Below are 26,361 nucleotides of genomic sequence, written 5' to 3' on the forward strand. Positions count from 1 at the left end.
AGTGCAACTTGCAAAGTTCAAACTGCGTATTCCAAAAAGCCCTTTTCACTACGAAGGTGATGCCACATTGGAACAGTTGCCCAGAGAGACATCTATGTCCTAGGAGATTTTCTAAAACTTGCCTAAAAAAAGTCACTGCTGACCTGCTGTTGGCAGTATCCATGCTTCAAGTGAAAGTCAGGCTAGATGATCTCCAAACACTTCCAATGAATGCTTCTATGATTCTAAAATGGTGCAGATACCATATGATGAGAAAGACCAACACTGCTGGTCTGAGTGTTTTCCAAAGACCTACACCCTTTTTCATTTCTTTTCTTTGTGAATGCTGCATCAAACCCCTGCCCGTATCCCTGAGAGAAAGCCTTCTGGATCTGACAGTACAACAGCAGAATCAGACTCACTGATTCTCACTGTAACAAGCCCACAATTATCCAGGACCTCACAGAGTTCTGTACAAATTCTGTCATCTTTGCAATTAGAGAGTCTCCTGGGATCAAAAGGAAACATTCCTTGCACTATGCTTTTTTATATGAAGGCTGCACTTTTTATGTCTGAAAACATAAAAAACACTGCTGTCCTAAGAGATCCTGGAGCCTTAAACCACATTTTAAGACCATTTTAAAAAATGATTTAATACACAGAAAACTATCAATTCGATGCATCGAGAATGCAGAAGTTGAGTTTAAAAGACTAATACAATTTAACTCCCCAACATTCTACCTCAGTCCAGAGTCTTTTCGGGGAGGGAAATTCAATTTCTAATTAATTCGTTTTCTTATATTTTATTGTAGAGGACATATGGTCTTGTTCTTAAAAGCATAAGAATACAAATCTTGAAGCTCAATTATTTTGTATTCATATATATTTTTATATCGCTTCACAGAATCACAGAAGCTTCCCATATAGCATTTTACAAATAATTCAGGCCAAATTTGGTGAAACAATCCACTAAAGTAAACACATCAATTTCTGAGTATCCAGCTCAATATTCAAGTACAGGTTTAGAACGGAGCTATTACTGAATTTGTTGGAATGGCAGGTGCTGGGACTCTAAAACATCAAGGCTGGCTATCCATCATACACACACCAGATCATGCTACTTAGCAAGCTGTTTTGGACCAAAGCAGAATCCATCTGATATTTCATTTCTGTTTACTAAATTACTAATGAAGCTAATCCTATGATAGGAAGTAAAGTACAGCCTGTAATGCTGGTCCCTCATACCAGCTGTTCAGAAACCATGGCATTATCTCACTCTGAAAAGCAAGAAGATAAATGTGGCACCTGGAACTGTAATGAAGCGTGACTTTTACTTTCAGCATGCTCTTTGAATAATGAATTTTGTGAGGTAGTATTGGCTACAGTCAGAACTTCTGCATTTCTGTGGTCACTGATCAGATGCAGCAATTTGCTACAGATGGCTGGGCTGTCTTACTCTGATAGATGCCTTTGCTAAGCATGGTCAGACTGCCTCGATTTATCTTGCTTGGGGTTTTTGTTACCTGGCCATGAGTAGAACTTGTCTGGATGCCTTACCTGTGCATGTCTTACCTATACTTTATATCATATACCTTACTTTTACAGTTTATTATATTTGCAAACTGAACTTGGAATTCTTTGGGCCTGTAAGCACTGCTCGATTCCACTGTCAAAACCCTTACTTATCAGGCCTTCTGAACTTTGCATAATTATTTCCCTTTTTTCACTTATAAAACAATAAAATGCACTAAATCTAGGATATAATACAAGCCTTTGAAACTCCTAACACATCACCTAAACCAGAGAAGGAAGAAAAGCAGGCAGTCTCAAGGGCTTCTGGTCTCTATGAAGCACTAGTCAAGAAAACATGGAGCTGTCTTGGACAGTGGGAACAAAAAAAGGACTGAAAACAGCTGAACTCCTATATGTGATGCTAACAGAACCACAAAATATTGAAATAATACAGTATTTTCTATATAAGTATTATAAGGATTAAGACTATGCTTCTAGTCAAAACGCTAAGATAAATGTCTTCTTGTAGAAAACAACATATTGTGGGATAACCAGTACTGATAAAAAGGGCTCCTCTCTGTAACACCCCTCTCAAAGTGACAGAAAAAGTCCTTTAACTGGTTTGTCTTAGTTCAAAAACCTCAGAAAACTTACAATTTAAAATTGTACCCTGACAGCAGAATATCACCCTGTTCCAAAACTAGCAGGCATGTTCTACAACTCAAAGAAAAAGGCCCTTGGGAAAATCTTGAATTATTTTACACCTATCAGACTTTCCATGCAGAAGATGAGCAAATCAGGCAGCAATGTGTGCAAGCTGTTTAACCTCAAGTTATGCTTTCATTGATAACAAAAATCTTTGCTTTTAGAAGGAATGTTGGTCATTTGTTTACTTCTCAAAGAAAAGAAAAAAAAAAAAAAAAAGGAAGAAAAAAAGCCACGCTGAATTCTCCAAGGAAGAAATTTCATAGATTTCAAGAAATTTTACAGGAGACTAGTCCTTAGGTCTCAGTGTTCTGCTCTGGCAAAGGTGAGAGATGGAAATCAAAGAGATAAAAGCATAGAGAAGTGTGTGTATTGCACCTGTGGGAGGGTCTGGGAAGAGGGCCAAGAGAAACTGCCACTGTTTTACCCCCTCAGTCTTTGACTCCTCTCTTTCCCCACAGCTTTATCTCCCGAAAAATCCTCCAAAGCCTGTATGATTCCCCTACAGCTTTAGGAGGTGAGGAGGTGACTGTGCTGCTGCAGCACGTTTACTCAGAGCCAAATCTGCAACAAGCCCAGAGAACACAAACGAGGAACAAGGGAAGGTGGAGAGTCACAAACTTTTACACAAGTTTGCAGACAGACTCTCAACAAGAAACTCTAAGAAACTTTCAGACCCTGTGGGGCTAAAAAGACTGAAGGAGATGAAGCAGTTCTAAGGCCCTGCAGAATTTATGTTTACATCTAGATATATACCGTAAAGGTACTACTTGCTCTACCCTTGCTCTGCCCTTGCTCTTCACCACCTCCAATTCAGTCATTCCACAACAAATGCAACAAAGCTCGACTCTTCTAACATGCACCTACTCCAGCAAACTCAAGAGCTTGGGCTCAGATCTGCACCAGCCAGTCACTGGAAGCGTGATTGCTCTCTGAGAGCTCACATCTATTTTCAATAGACTGTGCAGAGATGGCTGCCACACCTCTCAGCAGCACATAAGTGCACACAAAACTTCAGACATGCTATTCTTAATGCTCTTTGATGCAGCCACAAAGCATGTATCCCTGTCATAAGCCTCCTGCTTTCCTGTTCTTCCATTGCACTGGAATGTTTCACTAGAAGGAGGTACAACACCTCCAGTGGGTACAGAGGAAATATTCTGGCTGCCTTTTACCAACTGCTGGGAGTAGCAGTGTGAAAATTCAGGTGCCAGTTTGTACTCCATGGCAGACTGCAGAGTCAATTGCCCTGAATCTCTCCCAATTAAAAAGATTGTGTTGTCCTTATTAAGGCAGAAAGTGAGGGCATGCACATTCACAGCAATGGGATCTGTTCTTCATTGCCCTTAGAAATGCCCACTGAAAATGAATTTCCAGAAGCAGCTGCTTCCCAGGCAGAAATAAAGTTGGAGAAGTACTACCTTTTCTTTATGACATGATGACAGGATTACTTCTTTTGCTATCTTAAATCCAAAAACGTCCTCCTGTAATTACACTTCACTTTTCTAGGAAGGAGTTCTGTAGTTTGCAGAGAAAGGACACTCAGGGGTTTTAAGTGGGCCAGATGAATCCAAGAGCAGATGTCCAAGTGCAGTGGTTTGGAAATGAATGGGCAGGCTTTGAGGAAGTAAATCACATTTGGTTTCAGAAGTCTAGGCCTGTCCTATACCTGAATTTAGGGTAAGATTCCAATCTGCACATAAATCCACCTCAAAAGTGTCTGTGAAGCGATATTTTAACAGATTTCAACTCAGATATTTATGCTAACCTCAGCACCAGCACGTAATCTATGTAATCCCAGGCAGCAGACACAATTTTCTACATGGAAGAATCCTGGTTTTCTTACAAGACAGCAAGTAAGGAACGACAGCAAGCCTCTGAAACCAGCCATATATTTCTTTACACAGCAGGCTATACAACCTCTCTGATGTTGTGCCCTTGCCCTTCCATTCCTCCAAAATTTTCACTGATATCAGGCCAACAAATAAATCCAAATTGGTGTTACTGAAGGTGACCCACACATCACTGAACAACAACTTGCTGAGGTGGGGGTTGCACGAAGGTACATGGGACCACAATGGCACCGTGTCCATACGTCCATACGTCCACCAGGGTGATGCTGCAGCCTGCCCCCAAATGCTTGTTGCAAAGACCACATTTATTTATGCCATAAATGAAAGCACACCTCCAAGTGGCATCATCAAGAATTTTTTGCTGCACTACATTGTATTCCCCAAGGTGCAGAGAACATTAGTTGCAAGTTTTATGACTAGCATGCATTAGAAAAATGGAGTCATTAAATTCTCATAAGCTTTTCAAATTTTCATGTTATGTTATTGCAGAAATGCTTTTTGTACCACAGGCATGCATTGGTTACCACAACAGGGAAACCCAACTCTTCCTGCTTAAGTATCTTTGTAGTGTTTTATGTCGTCTGTCTCCCTTGCTCAAAATAACCTATTTTTAGGTCTTTCTGGCTCAGGCTGATTTTATTAAAGAGACACAAATGGCCCTTACTGAGAGTTGTTTTGCCAAGAAAACTATATGCTAACTATAGCTTTCTGTAGTGGCATCTTATTTACCTCAGGCTTTCTGATATTGCCTTAGTATTTTTCACCACAGTTTCCACATTCAGCTTCTATTTCTTTTCTCTGTCTTGTAGTGCAATACTGGCACCGAAGATGTCTTTTAGACCGATCAATTATCCTCCTTCACTGTCTTTTCTATGAACTTAGTATAAATAATCCTACCCATTTATTTTAGACCAAGTCCACACTTATTTACATATATTTGCAGACTTTGAGCACTCCCCTACTAACCTGCGGATTGTAGCTTAAAGCCTTTTGACTGGAAACTCCCATCTAGCACAGCCTTTCCTCAAGATGGAGGAGAGACTCTGGTTTCCCACTATTTCCATCAGTTTCAGTGTCCTTACAGAAAATTTGTAAGATCCTGAGAAACATGTTCCCCTGCACTGACCTTTCTTCACACAGCTGAGGAGATTCTACCTCATAGGGACAACTGCTAGAGGAGAGGGTCTGCATGTTATGTATCTCAAGGAAGATACAACTTGATGTGGCAGGCACAGATCCATCTACCCACGTGGACCTAGAGTGCTAGGAAAACCTCCTATTTTACTTGCTTAGCAAAATAAAAAGAAAACCTGCAAAAGTTCCAACTTGTGACTCAGAAGTGGCGAAGAAAAAATTTACAGAACTGGATTAGCAGATGGTTTTGTCAACTGCCTGTGCCTTCATGTGGACCTGGCTGGGTAATTAAAATGTGTAAACTGAGATCAATTAGTACACATTTCCCACTGTGCTGAGCTCCCACTGTGTAGATTTGCACTCCTTGATTAATCATAGCTACAAGATGCAGAATCCTTCCAAACATACCCCTTCATAAACATTTTAATCCTTATGATTAAGGGGATCTTAATACCACAAAAATGAAATCATAGGCTCCAGAGAACTTCAGAAGCTACAAGGACTCAGGACTTTTGATACATTAGCACACTTCTGCCTCCACTAAATGTTGTTTTAAAAAACTCGCCAGCTTCCCAGTGCTACTTATGCCTGTACACCATTGGCTTTTCATGCAGTTTATAGCAAGGATAAACTACAAAAATATATTCTGTCCCTAGACACGGAAACAAACTTCAGATGCAAAAGCTTTACATCCCAAAAACCACAACGCTTAAAGAAGCTTAGCTTATTTTCACGTTGCTTCACAGACACCAAACAGGTTAAGTCCCTCTAGCTGTCTTGTTAGATCAAATGAAGAGGGGAAATGACCGAACTGTGGGAGCACATCCAAGCTCACAGCCTACATTTTAAAGCACCTTTGGGTCACCAGGTTTTTCCCTCAGCATCACTCACTGGTGTCTGTAGGTCGGGCCTACAAGGCAGGCTGCTTCTCTCCGTTGTGCTGAGGGGCGGTTTAGGTAGCAGATGCTGGCAAGGGGCCCGGTGCTACTTCAGGAATCCGTAAATAGCCCGGCACGGGGCCGTTGCTCCCACTACCATCTCCATATATGGTGGAAATGGGACCTAAACTCATTTTTCTTGCTGTTCGTACGAAAATCCTGACAGGGCAGCTTGGCGCAGCTGCTGCTTCTAGGTCAATATTATCAGAGGTTTCTCAAAGCACAGCACATCTCGCACCACTGGATAAGCAGAACTGCACTAAGTGACAGCAGAGATACCACTAATGCATTTTACTGTCCTTTAATTAACACCACTCATTCCTCAGTTATATTATTACTTTACACCGTTACAGCTCTCATTAAATGCAACTGGACTCCATGGGAAGTGTCCGTATTTGTCCTGACATCTCCATTGTCTGCAGCTTCCTGCCTCTCAGAAAGTCCCTTTCAGAGGACAGCACACACGGCAATACAAGCTAGGAGGGCCGTAAGTATTTTAACATCTTTCTTCTCTACCCCCCCTAAAATGAAAGAAAAATCAATGCCTTCCAAAAGATAGCTTCATTTCTGTTAGAAATATTTGACGACAGAACAAATATGCACATCTGAGACAACAGAGGGGGGAAAAGAAGAAAAAAAAGCTGTGCTATTTTTATTACAGTCTGCAGAAATTTACAAAACACAGAGCCCATGTAGGTAGCTCCAAGTGAGCCCTTCTAAGCCAGTCTCATTTCATCTGGAAGACATGGCTTACTTGCTCCTCCTAACTGATTTCAAGACAGACAGAATCTAAAACATCCCTTTTTCAAAAAAATAATACTATAGATAAGAATAAATGGTAAGCATCAGTATACAGGAACACTGGGTCACACTGAAGTGTAGCCCAAAACATCACTTTGGAAATATTCCAATATCCAGAAAGTGACATTTCACAGGACAATCTAAAAACTGTTTTCTGTGCTAAGGCTTATCATAGACATTTGGATGTTGGTTAAATCCTGACATTTGAGGACTTTCACCCTTTGCATAAAATGTGACAAGCTGGGATATCCTTCACAGTCCTTTAACTATCAGTTCTTGGAGAAGTGTTCAGCACCCAACCTCTTTTCATTCCTGACAGTGACTTCTACATTCTCATCACTTAGAGGAAAAAACGTTGCCTTTAATAGAACTGGGTTTCCTGCTATTTTTACCAAAAAAAAAAAAAAAAAAAAGTTAGAAGTTGTGTACAGAAACAAATGAATGTTACAGAGAACTCTGATTGGAGATTACAACATAAGATGTATCTGGATAACATCTAGCACGTTTCCTTTTTAAGCTTAATAGCAGCAGTCTTTTCTATAACTGATTTCTCAGTTCTCACACAGGCTTTCCAGGTGTGCTGTCACATTCATTGTTCTCAATCTATTCTTGTTCAGCAATATCCTTTTGAAGCAACATCAGTCATACGCACACTATCCAAGTGAGGCTGTACTATTTATTTACAGGAAAAAGGCGTTGCAGTATTCTCCATATTGCTCACTGTTCCCATTCCCCATCATAAAATCTTGCTTTGTAGATGGAGGGACAGGTGTTTTTGGAGAGAGAGGGTTTTGTTTGTTTTTCCCCCTGCAACATCTCTTTTTGATACGATACAATTCATTCAAAGCTCTGTAAGGCAACATGGCTATTTAAATGCTACATTCCACATTTTTATTGGCAAGGAGTTTCATGTGTCATCACGTTACCCTTTTACCAAACGTGTTTATTTTTCTCTGAATACTCCTACAGAGCAGACTAGTACTGATCTCTGCAATGTAAGCCCAGAAAACAATGTATTAAATAATTCTCATCATGCTCATTCCATGATGAAACTAATGTGAAAATATAATAAATATTCAGTGCAAGAGCCAGTCAAGGAAAATCCCTAGAATTCCAGGCTCATGTGCTTAATCCTACAACTTAGACTTCCCGTCTGCTTATTTATACAAGCTTACCATGCAAATAATTTTATTTGCTCTGTGTAATTGGAATATAAAACTACGTCTGAGCTCTAGAACTGCATTTCAAAAGCAACAGTTCATATTAAGAGGAAAAAAAATACTATAATATCTCTAAGTAGACCAGCTGACTGATATTTGTAAGATTACAGGTATTTGAGGCAAGCTTACAAAAAAGCACTCTTTCCCTTTCATTTGGTCTGTCCTGAATGCATTTTGTATATTGTGTTTTACTTTCCTACCTTACAGCTTCTGCATTCACACAGTCCCGTCAAACTCCAAACTCTTCCTTAAAATTTTATTTCTATTGGCATGTTCAAGAAATTCCAGCCTCCAGATTCTGCTCCACACTTACTGTGACCAAAGAATTTGTATTGAAACACGAGCTGGAAGAATGCCTTTGCTAAAAAGAAAGGGTCTGCCAAGAATATTGGATCTTGTGTTCCTCTGATAAACAATCTACAGTGCCTGAATTTCATTTGAAAAAGAGACTGAAAGTGCTGCTTATAGCAATACATTAAGACAATGAAGTGCTCTCAAGACAACAAACTACTTACATCTACCAACTTTCAATGGGTTTCTACTAAAACAGTGCTGAATACTTTCAGTTCCATCTTCCCATAAGTGGGCACTCCTCTCCCCCTCCCCCAGTAATACAAAACTAACACTGAATTTTCTTGTGTCAGTATGACCTCAGATAACACAGAGGCGGGATCCTGGTTTTGTGTCCACATTCATACACAACTCTGATGAGGCTGTAAGTGCCAGGCCACATTCATCAGAAGGACATGGGCTTGCCTAAGCCATTTAGATTGCCTAAAGCATCTTTCCATGTTGGCACCTAAACCTCAGGCCCAGTGCAGGTAGGTGCGTTTGGCTGCCTTTCCTTCTGCAAGAACAAGAAAAGGGCAGGTCCCACCCATGTGAGCCGGATAGAGTCCGCCCACATGCTGTCCAACTGCATTGTGCTGCCAAAGTCTCCAAAACAAGAAAACACTTCAGCGATTTGAATTAATTACTCACGATGAGAGTTCTTCATGAGAATGGGATTCCTTCTAAGACTGGTAAATACAGCACTTCTGAAAGAACTACACCAAAGCAAAGAATTTGAAACAGAAGAACAAGGATACAGAAATAAGAAAAATTAACACTGTTTATGATGCCTTATACTTCATGGGTAGAGAAAATGGGAAAGCTGACTGATGCAACCTAAGAGTCATTATTCAAGATGTAATGAACACAGATGAACACCCTAATATCTGCAGATGTGCCTTTGGGAAAGTAATTTTAAACCAAAGTGGATCCTACAGAGATGGCACCCTCAGCTCTGGCCACAGAGCTCCCTCCCAGTGTGAGCAGACCTCAGCAGGTGTCACACAGCTTTAGAACTCTCTCTGGATAGTAGCACAGCAAGAAGTGTCTGTGGGCTGTTATTTGGGAAGACAGCAATTTTGAATTACAAAGTGAGTTGTAAAGACATGCAGATCTCTACAATCTACCAAATGTAGTCCTTTGGGCGGTCCCAGAGAGCAAGACAAATGAGGATAAACAAATACCAGTTTCAGAGGTAACAACTCAAGTATGGAAAGTAAAAATAAAGCATTAAGAATAAGAAAAGTACAATAGATGAATAGAGATATATGTAGGGCAGGCAGGGTAACAGCAAGAAGCAATAAGGAAGTTTACAAATCTCAGTAGGTCAACTACGGTCAAGTTTTTGTATGCGTGACAAAAAAGACATTTCAGAGGATGTTCCAGAGGAGAAAAATGCGTTAGCATTATAGATGCTTGTGTCCAGGACATGCAGCTTATGTCTGAGATGACACAGATGGAGGCAAACGTAGGCTGATTCCCTATCAAATGTGAAGCAACAAAGCCCTTTGGTAGCAGCATTCTGAAGGGATGCAAAATAGGCCAGATTACAGTCGCAAAAGCCAAGGAAATGATGTTGCAATAACAGAGATGCAAACTCAGTGACAGCTTTGATGAAAGCTCAGCGGTATGAACGGACAGGAAAAGCTGTTGTGCAGACAGAATTAGCAAGATTTTGCTAGGCTGGATGGGAGGTCAGAGGAAGAACTGTGAGCTGAAGGGAACACCCAGATTACTCATTCAAATGACAAAGCCACACAGCAACTGGAAGGGGGAGCCGTGGGAGCCCTCCAACAGATCAACAGTGCCAGGCTAGCAATGGTTTGTTAAAGCAAGACAGTGATGAGGAGATGTCAGAGATGCACTGAAATTGGAGGTTGGAAAAGCATCTACAATGCTTTTCACTTGACTTTAGGAATTCCATGCAGTACTTAGATTTGACTAGACAACCCTTTCATAATTCCTGAAAGGCTGGGTTTTACATTGTCAACCAAAGAATGAAATAATCAGTACTTTTATTCTGTTGGAGCTACGTTACTTGCCACAGATTACCTCAGCAAATTTCCACACCTCAATTCATTTCCCGCTAGTTAACTATCAGCTTAGACTAGTTGTTGCCCCTGAGCGTGTTTCCAGCGACAAAGTCTCTACCACTGCCTTTTCATACTTCTCTCAATGCTCCAATTACTCCCATGAACACAAGCTCTGCTTTTCATGATGCTTGCATGTTTCGATAGCTAGCACCAAGGGCTGAAACTTCTGCTGGATCCAGCAATAGGAATCTGAAGGACTGAATGGCAACACAGAACTCTGTCTTCTGCATTTCTGTCTTCATCCCCATTGCTTTAAATATCACCCGTGTGTGTCAAGTAAACATTCAGTTATTTCCCTAAATGCTTACGTTTTCCTGCAATTGATCACACACCGAGTTAAAAGCCTTGTCAGTCCTTGCTTTTTAACAAGCTTGCCGATAAAAGAACACAATCACAGACAAAACCACAGACACAGACACTACTCAACAACATTCCATTGTGCCACAAATGAGAGATGCCCAGAGATCTACCTCGCCCTGCCCTGCTCCTGTCACAGTTCCCGTTTCACGAGCACACATGCACACAGACAGCAGGCAGACAACAATATACAAAGATAATGAATGGGTCTCTAGTGTTTCAGATTTACCTACAACCGTGTCCTTCCATCAGAACTTTAAGAGTGTTTTGCTTCTGGCACTAGCATTAGCAATCCCACAATAAAGACTGTTAAGAAAAATGTTGCTCAACATTAGAGATAGTTAGAAACAGAGTTAGAAAAATCTGGGTGCTTCCCAGGAGCGCTCTGCAAATTACGCATGAACTAGTAGATATTTCACAAACTGTGCATCACAGATCTGCTGCCAAGGGGTTACGCAACTCTGTGACCAAAAATAAATAAAACAAAATGCAAAATGAGTCTCCTGATGAAAAGAAGAATGCATACATCTAGTATATCACAGACGCAAAGTGAATTTGAAATAAAGGACATGCAATATGGAATGTGTACATTTGGGGGGGGGGGCTAGAGAGGGGAAAGGGTTAAATGCAGATAAACATCTTACTGGTGAAAATAACATTTGAATTTAATTTTATACTCAGACTATTCGGTTCACAGTCTGTTCGTTTCTACTGTGGGAAAATGAGAACAAGAAAAAAAAGTCCCACTGAGGATGCTCTGTGCTTTCCCTACTTTTCCTTATTTTTTTTTACTATAAAAGCCTGTGATGACCTAAAGAAAATAACAAAACAAAACTGCGCCCACTGTTTTCATTTAGCTTTCCCTTGGGTCTCAAAACTGCATCTGTTCCATGTGCACTGAATTCAGCAGGAATACAGTGTACAAGATGACCAAAACACCAGAGTGTGCAGTGAGGGACACCAATATATAGAAGTAAATGAAAAGAAAAAAGCATTTAAAATGTGAACACAAATGACTTGAAGCTACAACTTCCTAGAGTTACCTTCTCTTTCAACATTTCTAGTCTGATTCTTTTCTAGACTACTTTTATACAGTTTATCCTCATTCTAATGGTCCCAAATACCATTTTATCATTTACCTTATCATCTAGGACTTTAAAGGGGGCATTTTTACATTCACCCTGTAACCTTACCTTGTAGGCAGCTTGTCTCATAAACTGCTTTGCAGGCTGCTTCCAAATAGCAGGCACTGTAATGACCCATCTTACTTCAGTGTTTTCAAAATCAGAGCCTGCTTGGTCACTGAGCTCCTAAATAAAAGAAAAAAGATGTGAATACAAAATGATGTGTGGCAACTTCATAAGGAAATATTTTCTGCTGGCTCTGGTAAGAAAAACTTTCTCTTCTGATTTTTTTTTCCTGGTATGCTGCTACACCTATGCTATAAATCTAAACATTTAAATTACTGCCAACCTGTCAAGAATGCCTTACCATGCCAAAAGCCAGGATTGGGGTTGACACCTTCTTAAGGAGGCATATAGAAAAGGTTACTGCTTAACATGAAGTAGAAAAGTCAGTTTTTCCAAAAGCAGCTCAGGTACTGCTGAATATTATGGAATGTTTATATACGTTCTTAAGTCATAGTGTGGGATTTGCTGTTAGCCTGAAAATTCATGCTTACATCTTGATTAATACACAAAAAAATATTTGAGGTATTGTTGAGCATTATGTTTTACAATCTGGATTTTTCAATGCCTTCTTTATACATCACTCACCTTTAAATTGAACTTTTACATCTCAGTTAACAAGGGGAAATTACAGTTGAAGCCTTAATAAAATGGACTGGTTGCTCCTTGAAAATTTTGCATTAAGCAAGCATTCAAGAGTAGTTTAGTTCTTTTATTGTCCTTTTTTCCCCCCTTAAAAAGAGGAAAGTCTGTACTGCATTTGCAAATTAGGTGATATACTGACATGTTTTGGGAAAGGTTCCAAGTAAAATGTCATTACCATATGTCCTATCTAAATCTCCATCCAAACAGGGAAAGGTTCATAAAGGTGAACAACGGGCCTTTAGAATGTAAAATATGTTTCTGCGTGTGCTGTGCCAAGGTGTTGTGTTTGCTTAGCTATGCTGCAGCTGAAAAATCCACGGTAGAAAAGTAGTACCTTTATACCACATAGGGCACCAGGAACGGACAGATTACAGTCCAGAGGAACATTCACACTGCTTGTCTGATTAGTTTCAGCATGCACTCACAAGTCACAGGGAGGTGTTTTTTAACATCATAAAAGGATGCAGCCCAGAACAGGCAGCACAGCATCCACAGTCACTAAGAATTTCCCCAGGCAATGAATGCACAGGTACAAGTCTGTGACTCAACGTTCAATGCAAGAATCCATCGCATACAGTCCTGGACAAGTAAGAATTTGGAGTTGTAATGATACGGTAATTCCTATGCAAACATAAAGAACAGATTGATATCTTGCAGCAAATAAATTAATCCCATTCAGAAAAGTAGGTTAGCTTTACATCAACAAGGCTTGCTTGATTATGGCTTGGCATAGCAACTGCTATACGTTGGCAATATAATGGTGCATCTGAAACTAATGTGCACTTAATTCTCATCTGACTGTCTACGTGAAACCTTAAATATACAAACTGCTTAGTGGAGATGTATTTCACAAGAGAGGAACAAATAAATATAATCTTGTGACCCAATAATAATATTAAAAGGTATGAGCATTATAACATTTCAAATTGGAAATAGAAAAAAAAAATGCATTCACCGTACAAAAAACAGACACAGTAGTTAAAAATAAAAAGATGGTGTAAATAGAGGCAGTACATCAGAACACGGTATAGATTTACAAATTAAAGCTCTAATAAATGTCTGTCTTACTTTTAGGTTCTCCCTAATGCTTGTTAGATTTTCTGTACAGATTTGCATTCAGGATGAGAGCAACGAACTGACATTTCACAGCGTAACATGAAATTAATCCCTGCAAAGAGTCAGCACATGGCTGCAACGCCATAAACCACCTGTGGCTCTTTGGCACACGCGATGCAATTTAACTGCGTGGAACAGAATAAAGTGTTGTGCAGAGGTACCCGAGATGGTTGGATAACAAATGCTATGGATCTGCACTAATGCAAAATTCCGCACAGGCTAAAATACTCTGTTGCTCTGTCAATTCAAGTAGCCTACACAGATCATTGCACTAACATAATTACACTGTTTCCACCGTGTTAGCCAGTTTGTACACCTCAGTAAGTCATCACTGTACAAATGTACAATGAGATTTGAGTCACCCAATTGTACATCAGCTCTTAATAATCTTTCTGTAACAAAATAAACCCAGATCATCCAGCGTCCCTGTGGTCACTGAAGATGATGTCAGATTGGGACAGCAGAGATTGGTAGGTGCCCCCTCTGTTGTGTTTCACAGTGCTGACTCTTTACCATGAGAGAGAACCTCAAGTGAACACAGAACACTGAACAGTTCCAGTGGCTGCAGTGTGAGGGGCAAGGCCAGAATACAGCCTAAAATTTAATTCTTGGCAAGTTGAATATGCAGACTGCGTGAAATGCTGAAGTTCAGCTCCTACACTTTCAAAGTTTTCTTTTTGAATCAACATTTTTCATGAGAAAGAAAGCAAACAAAATATTTATCCCAGTAAGAAAATATTCAGAACTGCATCGCAGTGATACACTTAATATTATTGAATCATGCTTCCCCTGTGCAAGGGGAAAGCAGGGCTGGCTATTGTGAGCTCCACAGAGTCCACAGACTGCCGAGAGTTTCTACAGCTGTCTTGCTTTGTTTACATCAAATACCACTGAGGTCAAAGCTCAGTAAGGTTAGAAATGTTAGGTTCACGTTTATGCTGGTTATAAATATAGAGAATCTAGATAAGGAAGCATTATTCTACCTTTAATGCCTGTTCCTTAAAGAATTGCAGGGCGTAAGCAAATATCTCAAGTGCTTTGACTTTTTTGCCATTTGCAGCTGTCAGGTCTGTCTCCATGGTAAGGTTCTACATGAAAGAAAATAACTGGAAGTTATTCAGAGGAAAAGATAAACATAAAATTAATTCCCAGTGCTTGAGGAAAGGGAATTCTTCTTTATCCACCTGGCTAGGAAAAAGTGACAAAACTGTTCTGAAGAGGATCTAACTCATCACTTGAATTTCCTGGAGCATGACATTTAGTGTTTATTTTAGATTTTGTTTTTAAACACCTACCATGTCTACAAAGAACTGCAGGCAGAGAGAGCAATGCAGAGCAAAATATTAAGTAATTACAATAAAATATATCTGTAATTAATTGCAACAAAGCTGCATATGCAAGATATTTAATCCAAGTTAAAAGTTAAAAGCATAGATTTTTGACTTCCCACGAACACATGAAACCAGAAAATACCTCAATACAGAAAGTACTGGCCAAGACCCAAACTCTACAACAGTTTAGTTGAAAGACCTAAATATAATCAGTAGAATAATGTAAAATTAACTATATGATTTCCACTTGCAGTTACTACAAAGAACTCTGGACAAATCTGTTCCTTTGCACAAGAGTTCATTATGGCTTTTATATTCTGTTTCTGCTCTTTGAATAAATTTTACAGAACAAACTGACCTCTTGCAGACTCCCTACAAGACCATCAATTTCACCCAAGAAAATTAGGCCTTAAAGATTTAAGCACAGCAGATACTGAGCTTCTAAGATCTAGAAAGAATACAGGCAAAATGCACTTGCCAAACACAGCAAGAAGCAAAATGAATCGGAATAAGTTAACTGAATAGTTTCATTTACTTTATTCACTCTCTAAACTTAGAAATAGATCTCCTTCATATCCAGTTCACAATCTTAAGGCAAAATCTAGCACTCTGCATAGGAAGATGATGTGAGCAGAGAATGCAGAATTATCCAAGAGCGTTACTTATTACTTACACCTGTGGTATGTAGCTTCATCTTAAACTTCTCGAAATACAACCAGTGCTTTGACTCATTGGGATCCAAGTCGTGGTAGAAATCTCTCGCTGCGTACCCAAAGCTATGAAACTTTCTTTCTGGTGTTAAGAGGATAGTAGTTGGTGTCTTCTGGTTGGATACACCTGGATCCCCACCTTCCCATCGTCTATCCAACAAGAGAAACAGCTTCAGTAAATGACAATTACACTTAGAGTAGCAAAAACTTAATATTGTTAGAAAACAACCTGGTAGCAGATTGCACACACAGTTTTCACCTCAAATATATTAATATTAAATTCAATCCTTAAAATACCAAAAACGAGTGGTTTTATTCACATTCAGTAAAAGAGGACTGCAAGTTTTGTTTCAGAGAATTCAATACTTTTTACAGTTAGTTGTAGTTTTTAAGGATATAATTATAGTATGTCTTTGATAAGAATACAGGCTTCCTAGAGTAAGCCACACAGTTAAGAAGGGAACAGCACTATACTTACATTTTCAAACTGAACATACATACGCAATAAATACTACATGGAAAAATCTGCAGATGTTGAGCTCTCATTTGTTATTCTCTCTACTCACCTGAAGTTGATGGAATTTGTTTTTAAAATGTCTAAATGGTAGTATAAAGTTTAGAAAAAAATGTCTGTCAAAATTAAGACTCCCTCAACCCCTAAATATATTAGAGGCACCAAAAATTTTCCCTCACTACTACCCATTAAAACAACAACTATAGCTATCCTATCTTATGAAGATCACAAAGGCATTTTTGGGAAGACTTGATAAGTAAAAAGGTATTTCGGGGAAGATCTGATAAGTACAAAGGTATGACAATGAAAGGAACACAACATTAGTTTCACAGACTGGATAAGGAAATTATAAGGACAGCGAACATGGGAAGACCCTCCATACTTTGCATTAAATGAAGCAGGAATTTGGGGGTGGGGGAGTGAAAAGGTCATACAATAAAAACCTGTACCACAGAGCTGTGAGCATTTTCTCCTGGCTTCTCCATCACAAAAAAAAGCAGAATGGAAGAACAAGAAACTCATGTTACTGCTCCCCTCGCCCCATATACAAATACTTTCAGCATGGGAAACAAACACTTACCAGACAAGATTTTCTTTAAAAAGCACCAGTGGAAAATCCACTTTATGCTATCAGCCATAATCATAATGCAGCTCAAAAAGGAACCAAGTTAAGATCACAAGGGCAAGTGCATTCATTACTAAACCACATGTTGATTGCTTTTTTTCTAAAGATAGCAAAACACATTTTCATAATGTCCTCCTGCCAAAGCCCTTGTTCTGAAGTACAAAATGATTGCTTTGTTCTCCGGTTCTTGTTTACGTGACATGGGAAGATCATGTCAAAAAAATATTTATTTTTCCATTTCACTCTCAAAAACAGTTGAACCAATTGAAAATTAATTGAGCTCCAGATCAAGTCAGACAAGTGCTAAAAAAAAAAAAAAGCATCGATCTAAGAGGTTAATACTTGGCCAAGTAATAAGCAGCTAGGATTGGGATCTTCCTAGGATTGGGATCCTGTACACTGTTGGGAACCCTTGAGACCATTCAACAAGATCTAACAGAGCAAAACATGTCCTTTTTTGCAGTAGCAGCAGTGATGGCAGGGAAGCACCACATCCATGAATTTTCTCTAATATAGAGGGCAATTCCACTGACTTGAATGCAGAAACAGTATGATGAGAAGTGGAGTGTTTTTCCACCTTCACCCACTCGGAAAAAACTTTGCTAAACCTCTCTTGTCCTGCTGCTCAGCCCCACAGCTATTATCAGCCAGCAAGGGCTCTGCTGCAGAGCATTTCCTGCAACCTGCTGCTGGCAATGTACTTGGTGAAGTGCAAACCCTGTGAGCAGGTCTTACAGCTAACATATGGTTCCAGCACTAAGAAGTAGGGGTCCCACAGCCCACAGGCAGAAAACGCTGCCTCTTCCACCAGAATGTTACATCCCACACATCCGCAGCGAGCAGAGAGGAGACAATCTGGTATCTTTTTCACTTGAAATCATTAATGATTCATTCTGAGTCACTGGTGGGAAATTCCATAAATAGGACGTGTACTTAGCTGCTGGCTAATAACAATGCCTCTTTGTTTTAGTTTGTGGCTAGGCACATTTTCTCTTTCTAGAAGAAGCACCCATAACCTGTACTTTAAATGAAAACAAATTGATGCTCCATAGCACAGGCTGAAATTTTCAAAATGGTCTATAGAGAATTAGGTGCTTGCTTCTTGATGAGCTCCTAATGGAAATTAGGCACTGCAATTGTTCAGCAAGTGCTGAAGTTCTCAGCCTGTGTTACTGAGAAGAGAATAGGAAGTCTGACTTTACCATTTGCTTTCGAAATATTCCTATGTGACATCTTTTCTAGAAAGAAGCAGCTGCAGTCAGAGGCCCACGCACGCTAGCTCCTTGCTGCACTCTTCTCAGATGGAGCCCTAGCTTCACTCCAGTTAACGGAGGCTTCTTTCAATACCATCAGCACAGCTAGCACTTCAGCACTTCTGCTTGCAGTTTTCTTTTGTGGGTTTGATTCAGGCAAAATAATAGTAATAATGCTCTCAGGGAAGAAAAAAAAAAACAAAAACAAAAACAAAAAAACACAACAAACATCTGTGAAGAGCATGACATAATACACACCAGCAGCGCTCTAAATGCACGTGGGAGGTATCTTCTCAAAGCAGAATCAGAGCTAAAAATCTATTCAGACAGAACCTAAGTCAGATTTCTGCCTAAATTTAGACATCTGAGACCAGTTCCTAGGCTGACATAAAGTGGAGCAGCTCAACAGAGCAGCACAGACCAGTTTATAGCCACTCAGGATCTGACTGTATATCAAAGGTGAAAAGAGACCAAAGGAAAGCTAGCATGGAAAGGATCACAAGGGTACAGTAAGGTTAGAGAAATGCCCTTCCTCACACATGAATCTGGCTAACAGAGGAAAAAGAGTGATCCTTGCAGAGTGATGAGAATTTGATCCAGGGCTGCAGTGTAACAGTCAAGGAAATAAAGCAGCGGGGTCATCACATGGAGCTGAATGCCTCACACAAGAAAGGCAAGTGTGTCAGCCAAGAATTCCAATCAAACAGGGAAAAGAAAGAAAAAGAAAGACTGAAGATTGAGTTATATTGAAAAAAGACCACATTCTCCCTTCTACCAAATACAGCCCGCAATTTGTTTCAAAAGCATACATGTTTGTCCATTCATTTTTTCTCCATCTATGAAATACTTAAGTTCAGTTTGTTGCTATTTAACCAGCAGAGAAAACATTTTCAGCTTCACATAAGCGCACATAGATCAATAGGAGTTTTTCAAAACTGCAACACCTCACATATTGCCTTCACAGGAGAAGTTATTCGCTAGTTCAACAGCACGGAGCTGTCTTTCATTAGGGCTCTGGCTCTGCCTTGCCTATTGAAGTGCTTACTTAAGTCCTGGCCAGATTGCTCATACACAAGGACTCAGCCTCAATACATGCAGAGAACAGCACTCCCTGTAACGTGTACTTCTACCCTGCAACAAGAACCTGAAGGTAGCCACTACCATCTACGTAGAACCTGTGGGGAAGGAGCTGGCAGGCATGAAATATTACCTGAAATTAATAAAACAGCAACTAAAGTCATCCAAGCAAAGACACTCATCAATCATCTAGAAACCCGTGCCCAACTCCAATCATGTGCTTTAGGCCACTGAACTCAGGGAGGCAATCCACAGGTTTAAAGGTAAGCATATGCCTAAAGATCTTTGTTAGGTCAATGCCTATAAATTCCTCCTTTTAAGTACTGGACACCACAGCAAATTAATTAAAAAAAATCATGTTTATGGCTGTGGGTATACTAATTACAGGACCAGACCCGTAACCTCCTAACACTACAGTCTAACTTTGGACTGAAGCCCTGTGTGTTCGCTCTCTCACCAAAGCAGGACCTTCTAACTACACCCACCTCGCCCTGCATTGAGACATGTACAGAAAAGCAGCTTTGTTAGAAGGCAGCCAGAAATCAAAATGTCTGGAAAGGATCAACACCAAGGAGGAAAAGGAGAAAAAATGTTAGGAAGCACAGACCATGTATCACTGGTATGCTGTATTTTAATGTAAACATTCTCGAGTACGGGTGGGAAGTTACATTTAGTCTGCAGAAATATTTGTAAGTTACCCTACATGCAGCCATCGTTATGTAGAGAGTTCGAACTTCTTAATACATTCCAAACCACTGAAGCCTTATTCTGATACATACACAATTCTGTTCATTGAACTTCATGATTTCACCTGTATTTACATATATATTTCATAACTCGATTTCAGCTATATCTCCCCAAAATCCATCCCTGCCAGCAGTATTTTACGAACTTTTTCAGTACTTCACAGACAGAAGCAAGGGCAATGCTTTTTTTTTTTTAATAAAAAATATTTTTGTTATTAAAGTATTTTCCTTTGTTTGGAATAACCACTGGAATAACCATTGGTTATTAACCATTTGGAATAACCATTTCTTCTTTTTAAATTAATTTATTTAACTTCTTTTTAAATCAGGATCTCACATATTATCTATACAGGTGTGTATCACAATCATGCTGCCTTTCTTGCATGAGAAAAAATATGGTGTTCTGAACCGCAGGAAGTAAAATATCGTTTAAGATTTGGAATATACTCTCATCTGGCACCTAGATTTCAATGTGTCAGGAATCTACCTCAGGAAGCCTGGAACCCTGGAAGGAGAATCAAGTTTGTAATTAACTGCAGGGGAGTGCGAACCAAATGGAAAAATGAGGTCCAACAGGTAAAATTTTGAACCCTAAAAACAGAAGGGATTATACATAGTAAAAGATCCACAGAAACTATAGGAACAACAAGATATATAGGACTTATGTACAGCTCAGAGATGGCTTCCCTCACTTCATTCATTTGGTTTAAGAAATGTGATTAATTGTTTGCTGTAAAAGGAGAACAGGAATTGATAAATATGGGTTCTGATTCCACAGCCCTGTAACCTGGCAGAAGTAGGTCTAGCAGTAGAAGCATTAGTTAACAACCTGCCACATTTCTGACAGTGATTTCCAGAGATTCATCAAGTCTGACAGGTTACCTTCGAAATTTCTTAATGAAGCTGACTGCTACTGCATGGCCTGTCCTATGACTTCTAGCATCAGGCAGCTTCCTGTGCCATTAGCAGAACATTAGATGGATGGGATGCAAAAAAAGTCCTTGAAGCATGTTCCTATTGAAAACAGCAAGTATCTTTGCCACTGTATGGCCTACTATCATTCCAAAACTTACTTCCCTTTAGATCGTATTTTCCATCACCCAGTTGTGCCAGATCTCTCTAAAACACTGTGCAGCCACATACAAGGTGACTGTGCAGGCTGACTGCACAATGAATTCTGTCTGCTGAGATTTAAAGGCCTGCATTCAGCTAGCAACTTTACTTAGAAAAATTACAGTATATCACAGTGGACTTCAGCAAGTTAATCTTTGTGCCCTTTCCTTCTCAGCATTACAGTGTAACAAACGGCACATTACCTACTGCTACAACAGCAGCTTTGTTGAAAGAAATTCTCTGGCCTAAGCTCATACATACTTTCTTTACGCCTTAAATTGCCTATACCTTAGTCTCATTACAATATAGGCATTTTAAAGATACTTTAAAAATTACATGAGCTTTTAGTTATTTTTAAAAATCCCCCAAAATATCAAAAACACTACAGAAACGTCTTGTGGCGCAACCCCTTCAGATACCTGCCATAATAGTTTTTGCATTAGACATATGCATCAGAATCGTAGAAGGAAAAAAAATAATAGGATTGTTGCTTGAATTGAGAAATAAAAAAATAAATAAATCACATAATAGTATCTGAATTTTGTCCCTTGTTATGTACAATACAGAACAGAATTCACTTCAAACCTTAATTTTCCAATGCATGCCTTTTGGTTCCTTATTTTCCAGTATCACTGGTTCATTAACAGGGATTTGGCTCATATTTAATGCTAAAAATCAGCCAAATGGACTACCAGTTTGTCGGTGCAAGTAACTAACTGTTGTATAACACAACTGTATACAAGAATGATTCAAGCAGATGGGCAGCTGCAGACAACTTACTTACTCACTTTCCCTGGGCTCCATTTTATTTACTATTGCTATCCTGCTTCTAATGAGCATTTCTCAAGCCAGAAATGCTTGAGAAAATTCCATCAAGTAGCTTGCATGATGCTCTCGGATCCTGCTATGCTGGCAAAAGCAGTTACCACTCCCCTTATTTGTCAGTAGCTGTTTATGCATCTAAATGCTATTAAACATGAAGAAGCCATTAAGATCTTAAGTCTTTTATGAAAACTGGACTTACACACCTATGATATTACTACATGATGACAAGGTAGATGATAAGATTATTTTCTACTAGCATGGATTTGCAGAGTTCTGTATGCACCAGAAAGTCAAACATTTTCTTGAATGTTTTCCTTCAATATCTGCTTCCCCACCCTGGGAAATGCCATGTTTCTTTTTATAAATGTGCAGTTTCTCATAATCTCAGAGCTAAGGCCATCACTGCTCCCTAAACAATTCTAAATATTCACTAACTTCTCCTTTTATTCATATCACCTTACAAACTTAGCAAAATAACAGAGGATATTCTTACATCATTTATTAAAGGAAATTAGAATATGATAAGATACAACCGAAAATTATAGCCACGTGTACACTGTAGCAATACTAGAGAAATCTAGACACTTCAGGGTACTGCAGGAAATAGCTACAGCTACTGCATAGATAACTATAGCCCACAATCAAAAACTAAATGCTGCATTGCAGCCCTTACCTCATTACATGAATACATTCTGGTTCCTTGGTGAAGCTGTAGGCGTAGCCACTGGATGTTGTGCCAAAATCAATAGCCACAACAACGAGAAATAACTGTTCTACAGCATCCTCTGCATCAGAGTCCTTCTGTTAAATAGCAGAAGCAAAACAAACGCTGAGTCATTGATTAGAATAACTGTAATCTGTTTCATCCTTCAGGATTTCTGCACTGCATACCTCTTCAAAGGAAATAAGGACTTCCCTAAAGCTGCATTTGTGAACAAAGTTGATGCCAAAAAGATCTATATTCCAGTCTAAGCAGAAATTTAATATACGATTATAGATTTACTGGAAGATATATCACAGATTACTGGAAGATATTTTATACATTTTCTATTGAATCACAAGTTTGTCATATGCATTTCTTGGAATAGCTGCTATCCTCTAGCATTAAAACTTATGGCTAACAGCAAAATGAGTAACCTAGTGGTTTTTTTTTGTTGTTTTTTTTTTTTTTTTTCTTAAACTGAACAAGTGAAGGATATGTTTATATCCATCAGGGTATTATATCTGGGGCTTACTTAGAAGTTCTCAGAGTTATCTAGGTCATAACCTTGACCCTGAGATACTACTACCATTCTGAAGTAGTAGAGGCAGAACCACCCAACATATAGCAATAACCTCTACATGCCACAATAATTACTTACAAATTAAGAATTTACAAAAAATCTTCTTTTGGAAACACTATTTCCTCCTGCCTGTGCTTGGTACTGGAGAGTTGTTCAGCTGCTTATGGAAAGGAGGACTCACATTCACTGTCTCTCCTTTTACCTGTAATCTTCCAATCCCTGAAAAGCGCAATCTGAGCCACTGTGGGAATGTTAACTAGAAAAAGTCAGTGGATCATGGCCCAAATTGTAATGATGTGATACAAAGCATCGTCTCAATTGTGCCACTCCCAGGTATGCTCGTGTCTATCATAAATCCTACATAAAAAGGCAATAAGTAACAAAAAGTAAGAAACTGTTGTTCAAATGCTGGTAGTGGTTAAAGCACTAACAGCTCAGCATGCCAGGAAGAGAACAAGAAGCTGGAAATACTGGTGAAAGAGCTACGTGCTTCAGGCAGGCAGATGGTGAAGGAGGGTAGTACACCCACCCACACATGTACCATCTTGGCAAAACCACCGTGGAGCAGAACTGCTGACCCATAAGTATAGGGGACATGTTTGAATCCCCCACCACTGCTGTTCAGCCTGTACTCTCAGCAGTATTTTGAAGCAATTGGTATTTTTACAGAGGAACTGCCAGATGTCCCCTTTCTGTGAGCAGTGTTCCACCATCTTCCTCACTTATGCCGTGTGTCTTTGCAGCTTCATGCCTACTACTTCCAGCACCTTTCTGTTGTACCCCTACATTTTCCACATCCTATAGGCCTGCTATTTAAAATGGAGAAAAGAACGTAATAAGGTTTGGTCTCTAATGATGGAAAAATTGTTTGGACTGTCCTAATAAATCTTTTCAACCAGAGCAATATGCATTTATAGGTCTTCCTCAAAGAGTTCAAGAGGCAAATCTAACTGGAAGAGGATGTCACATCATCAGCATGGTAGAACTATGAGGTGGAAGTTCTACAGTGTATGGAGAAAGAAGGGAATGGAAACTAGATTTATGAGCAAGAACTCAGGAAATCCCAAAGAAGGATGATGTACAATCTGAACATGATTCAGAAAGGTAAGAAAGAAATCTGATAAGGATAGTGATGTGTTCTATACATGATCTCTTGTGATATTAAGAAATATTCAGTGCATGTACTGTGATGATGCAGATGATCTTAAAAACAAATGGGACTCAATTTTAATGGGAGTTTCTCAGTGAAATTAACACAACATTTAAGAGATTAAAACACATTAAGTACATGGGATATTTGCTTGCACCTAAAAGCTTACAGAGGTGGCTATTTTCCTTAGTAAATTAGATCAGTTCTATTGTGAGCTTCATTCTCTCTCTGCTGGAAGAGATTCTTTTGTCTGGGAATCCAGATTCTACTACTACTGTATTGTATATATCCTTTTTTTCCAAACAAAATGAGTATTTTCAGGTGCTGCCTAAACAAATCAGTGATAAAGACAGGGACAGAATGTGAGAATGATGACAATCAAGTATCCCCTCACTTTGATGTAAAAATATACAGGAACAAATCTATTAGGTCAACAAGTAGGCAAAAAAGGCAAAACCAGGACCCCAATGAAATGAATGGGAGCTCCATCACAAGCTCCAGTGGGACCAAAATTTAATTTTAAACTATGGATAGCATAGAAGTGATCAGTGAGAGGGGAAATTACAGCCTTCCAGAGCAACTGCTTCCCACGGAACAGGCAGGAGAAAGTCATGTCAACAGAGAGAATATATTAGGAGCGCATTTCTTACCACAATATGTGATGGAGACAGTGGAGTTATTCCAGGATCTCCCAAACTTTTGGCTGGTGATGAGTAAGTAGATGTGGAAACAGCATCTGAAAGTAAACAAAAATTCTTCAGTGTCCGTAAGCAGAAGAAGTAGGATAGGCTAGTTGGCTTTGCATACCGCTACCCATTTTTCCCATTATATCATATCTACTGAAAAAGAAAGCAAATTCCACAGCCTCCTCATAATTTTATTTTTTTTCCCCTTAGAACATGGTAAGAGCAAACTGCTGCTTTGCTTTTACAATGTTTGGCCTTCCTGACTAACTCCCATTCTTTTGCCTCTTAAATCACCATGTATAATTTCAAAAGCCTTCCTAAATATATTGAGAAGTCAAAGTTGATACAAATGGCTTTAATACCATACACTTACATTAATAGCCTAGGATTTATACATGTGAATGCAGAAACTAAACACAAGTTGAGATAAAAAAAGACTAATGTGAAGAAAAAAAGAGCAGTTCATATCAGTTTAACAACCCAGTAGGAAGAAGTTGCAATTATTCCTTTATGAACCTTTAGTCTTTAACCTTCCTAATACTGTCTCTGTTTTTATTCCTCAATACGCTCTGCACAGAAACATTTTGCAGCTGTTAGTATTACTGCAGGACAGAACCCAGCTGGGAAAAAGGAAAGTATTATTAACAAATCATCAAAGAAATATTTCTATCCTGCACACAATACTGAAATTTCATTTAAAGGAACATACCAAATAAAAGACAAACGTATTTTTCTTTCTTACATTTACCCTATGATGACAGAAGATGAAAGAGTTTAGTAAAATAATTAAGCACTGATGACTCAGATGATTTATACCTAATATAATCTCATGAAAATTGCCAAAACTTATCATCGCAATAAATATTAAGCAGCACATTTCAATATATTTTTATCCAATGTAATTCTAGGTTGGAAAGTACACAATGAGATGTGTATTTAAGGATGGCAAGGAATTCCTAGGCACAGGACTGTCAAGTCAGAGCGTTAATCTAAGATGACACAGGAGCTGCCCTGCAAGAAAAGACCTTAGGGCTACTTCATGAAGAATCCTGTTGTTCCTGGTAATCAAACATCTGGCTTTCCAGGGAAGATGCAAAAATTTTGCAGTAGGCAACTGCAGGATAATCACTGGAAAAGTTTCCTCCAAATCTTAATATTGCTCTTGAAACAATATTTAC

General features: G+C 39.1%; 1 protein-coding gene across 2 annotated transcripts in view; it reads right to left on the minus strand.

The window, feature by feature from the left end:
- Positions 1-26,361, minus strand: part of HSPA12A (heat shock protein family A (Hsp70) member 12A) — an 86,752-nt gene that overhangs the window by 22,157 nt on the left and 38,234 nt on the right. For both annotated transcript variants that reach the window (XM_068688823.1, XM_068688824.1), the window contains 5 exons: positions 25,148-25,233; positions 22,738-22,865; positions 15,875-16,061; positions 14,854-14,958; positions 12,116-12,232 (listed from right to left, as the gene is read on the minus strand). In XM_068688823.1, the coding sequence (XP_068544924.1) occupies positions 12,116-12,232; positions 14,854-14,958; positions 15,875-16,061; positions 22,738-22,865; positions 25,148-25,233 (623 nt within the window). The remainder of the gene's footprint in view (positions 1-12,115; positions 12,233-14,853; positions 14,959-15,874; positions 16,062-22,737; positions 22,866-25,147; positions 25,234-26,361) is intronic.

This window comes from Anas acuta, chromosome 7 (genome assembly GCF_963932015.1).
Source record: "Anas acuta chromosome 7, bAnaAcu1.1, whole genome shotgun sequence".
Classification (NCBI taxonomy): Eukaryota; Metazoa; Chordata; class Aves; order Anseriformes; family Anatidae; genus Anas; species Anas acuta.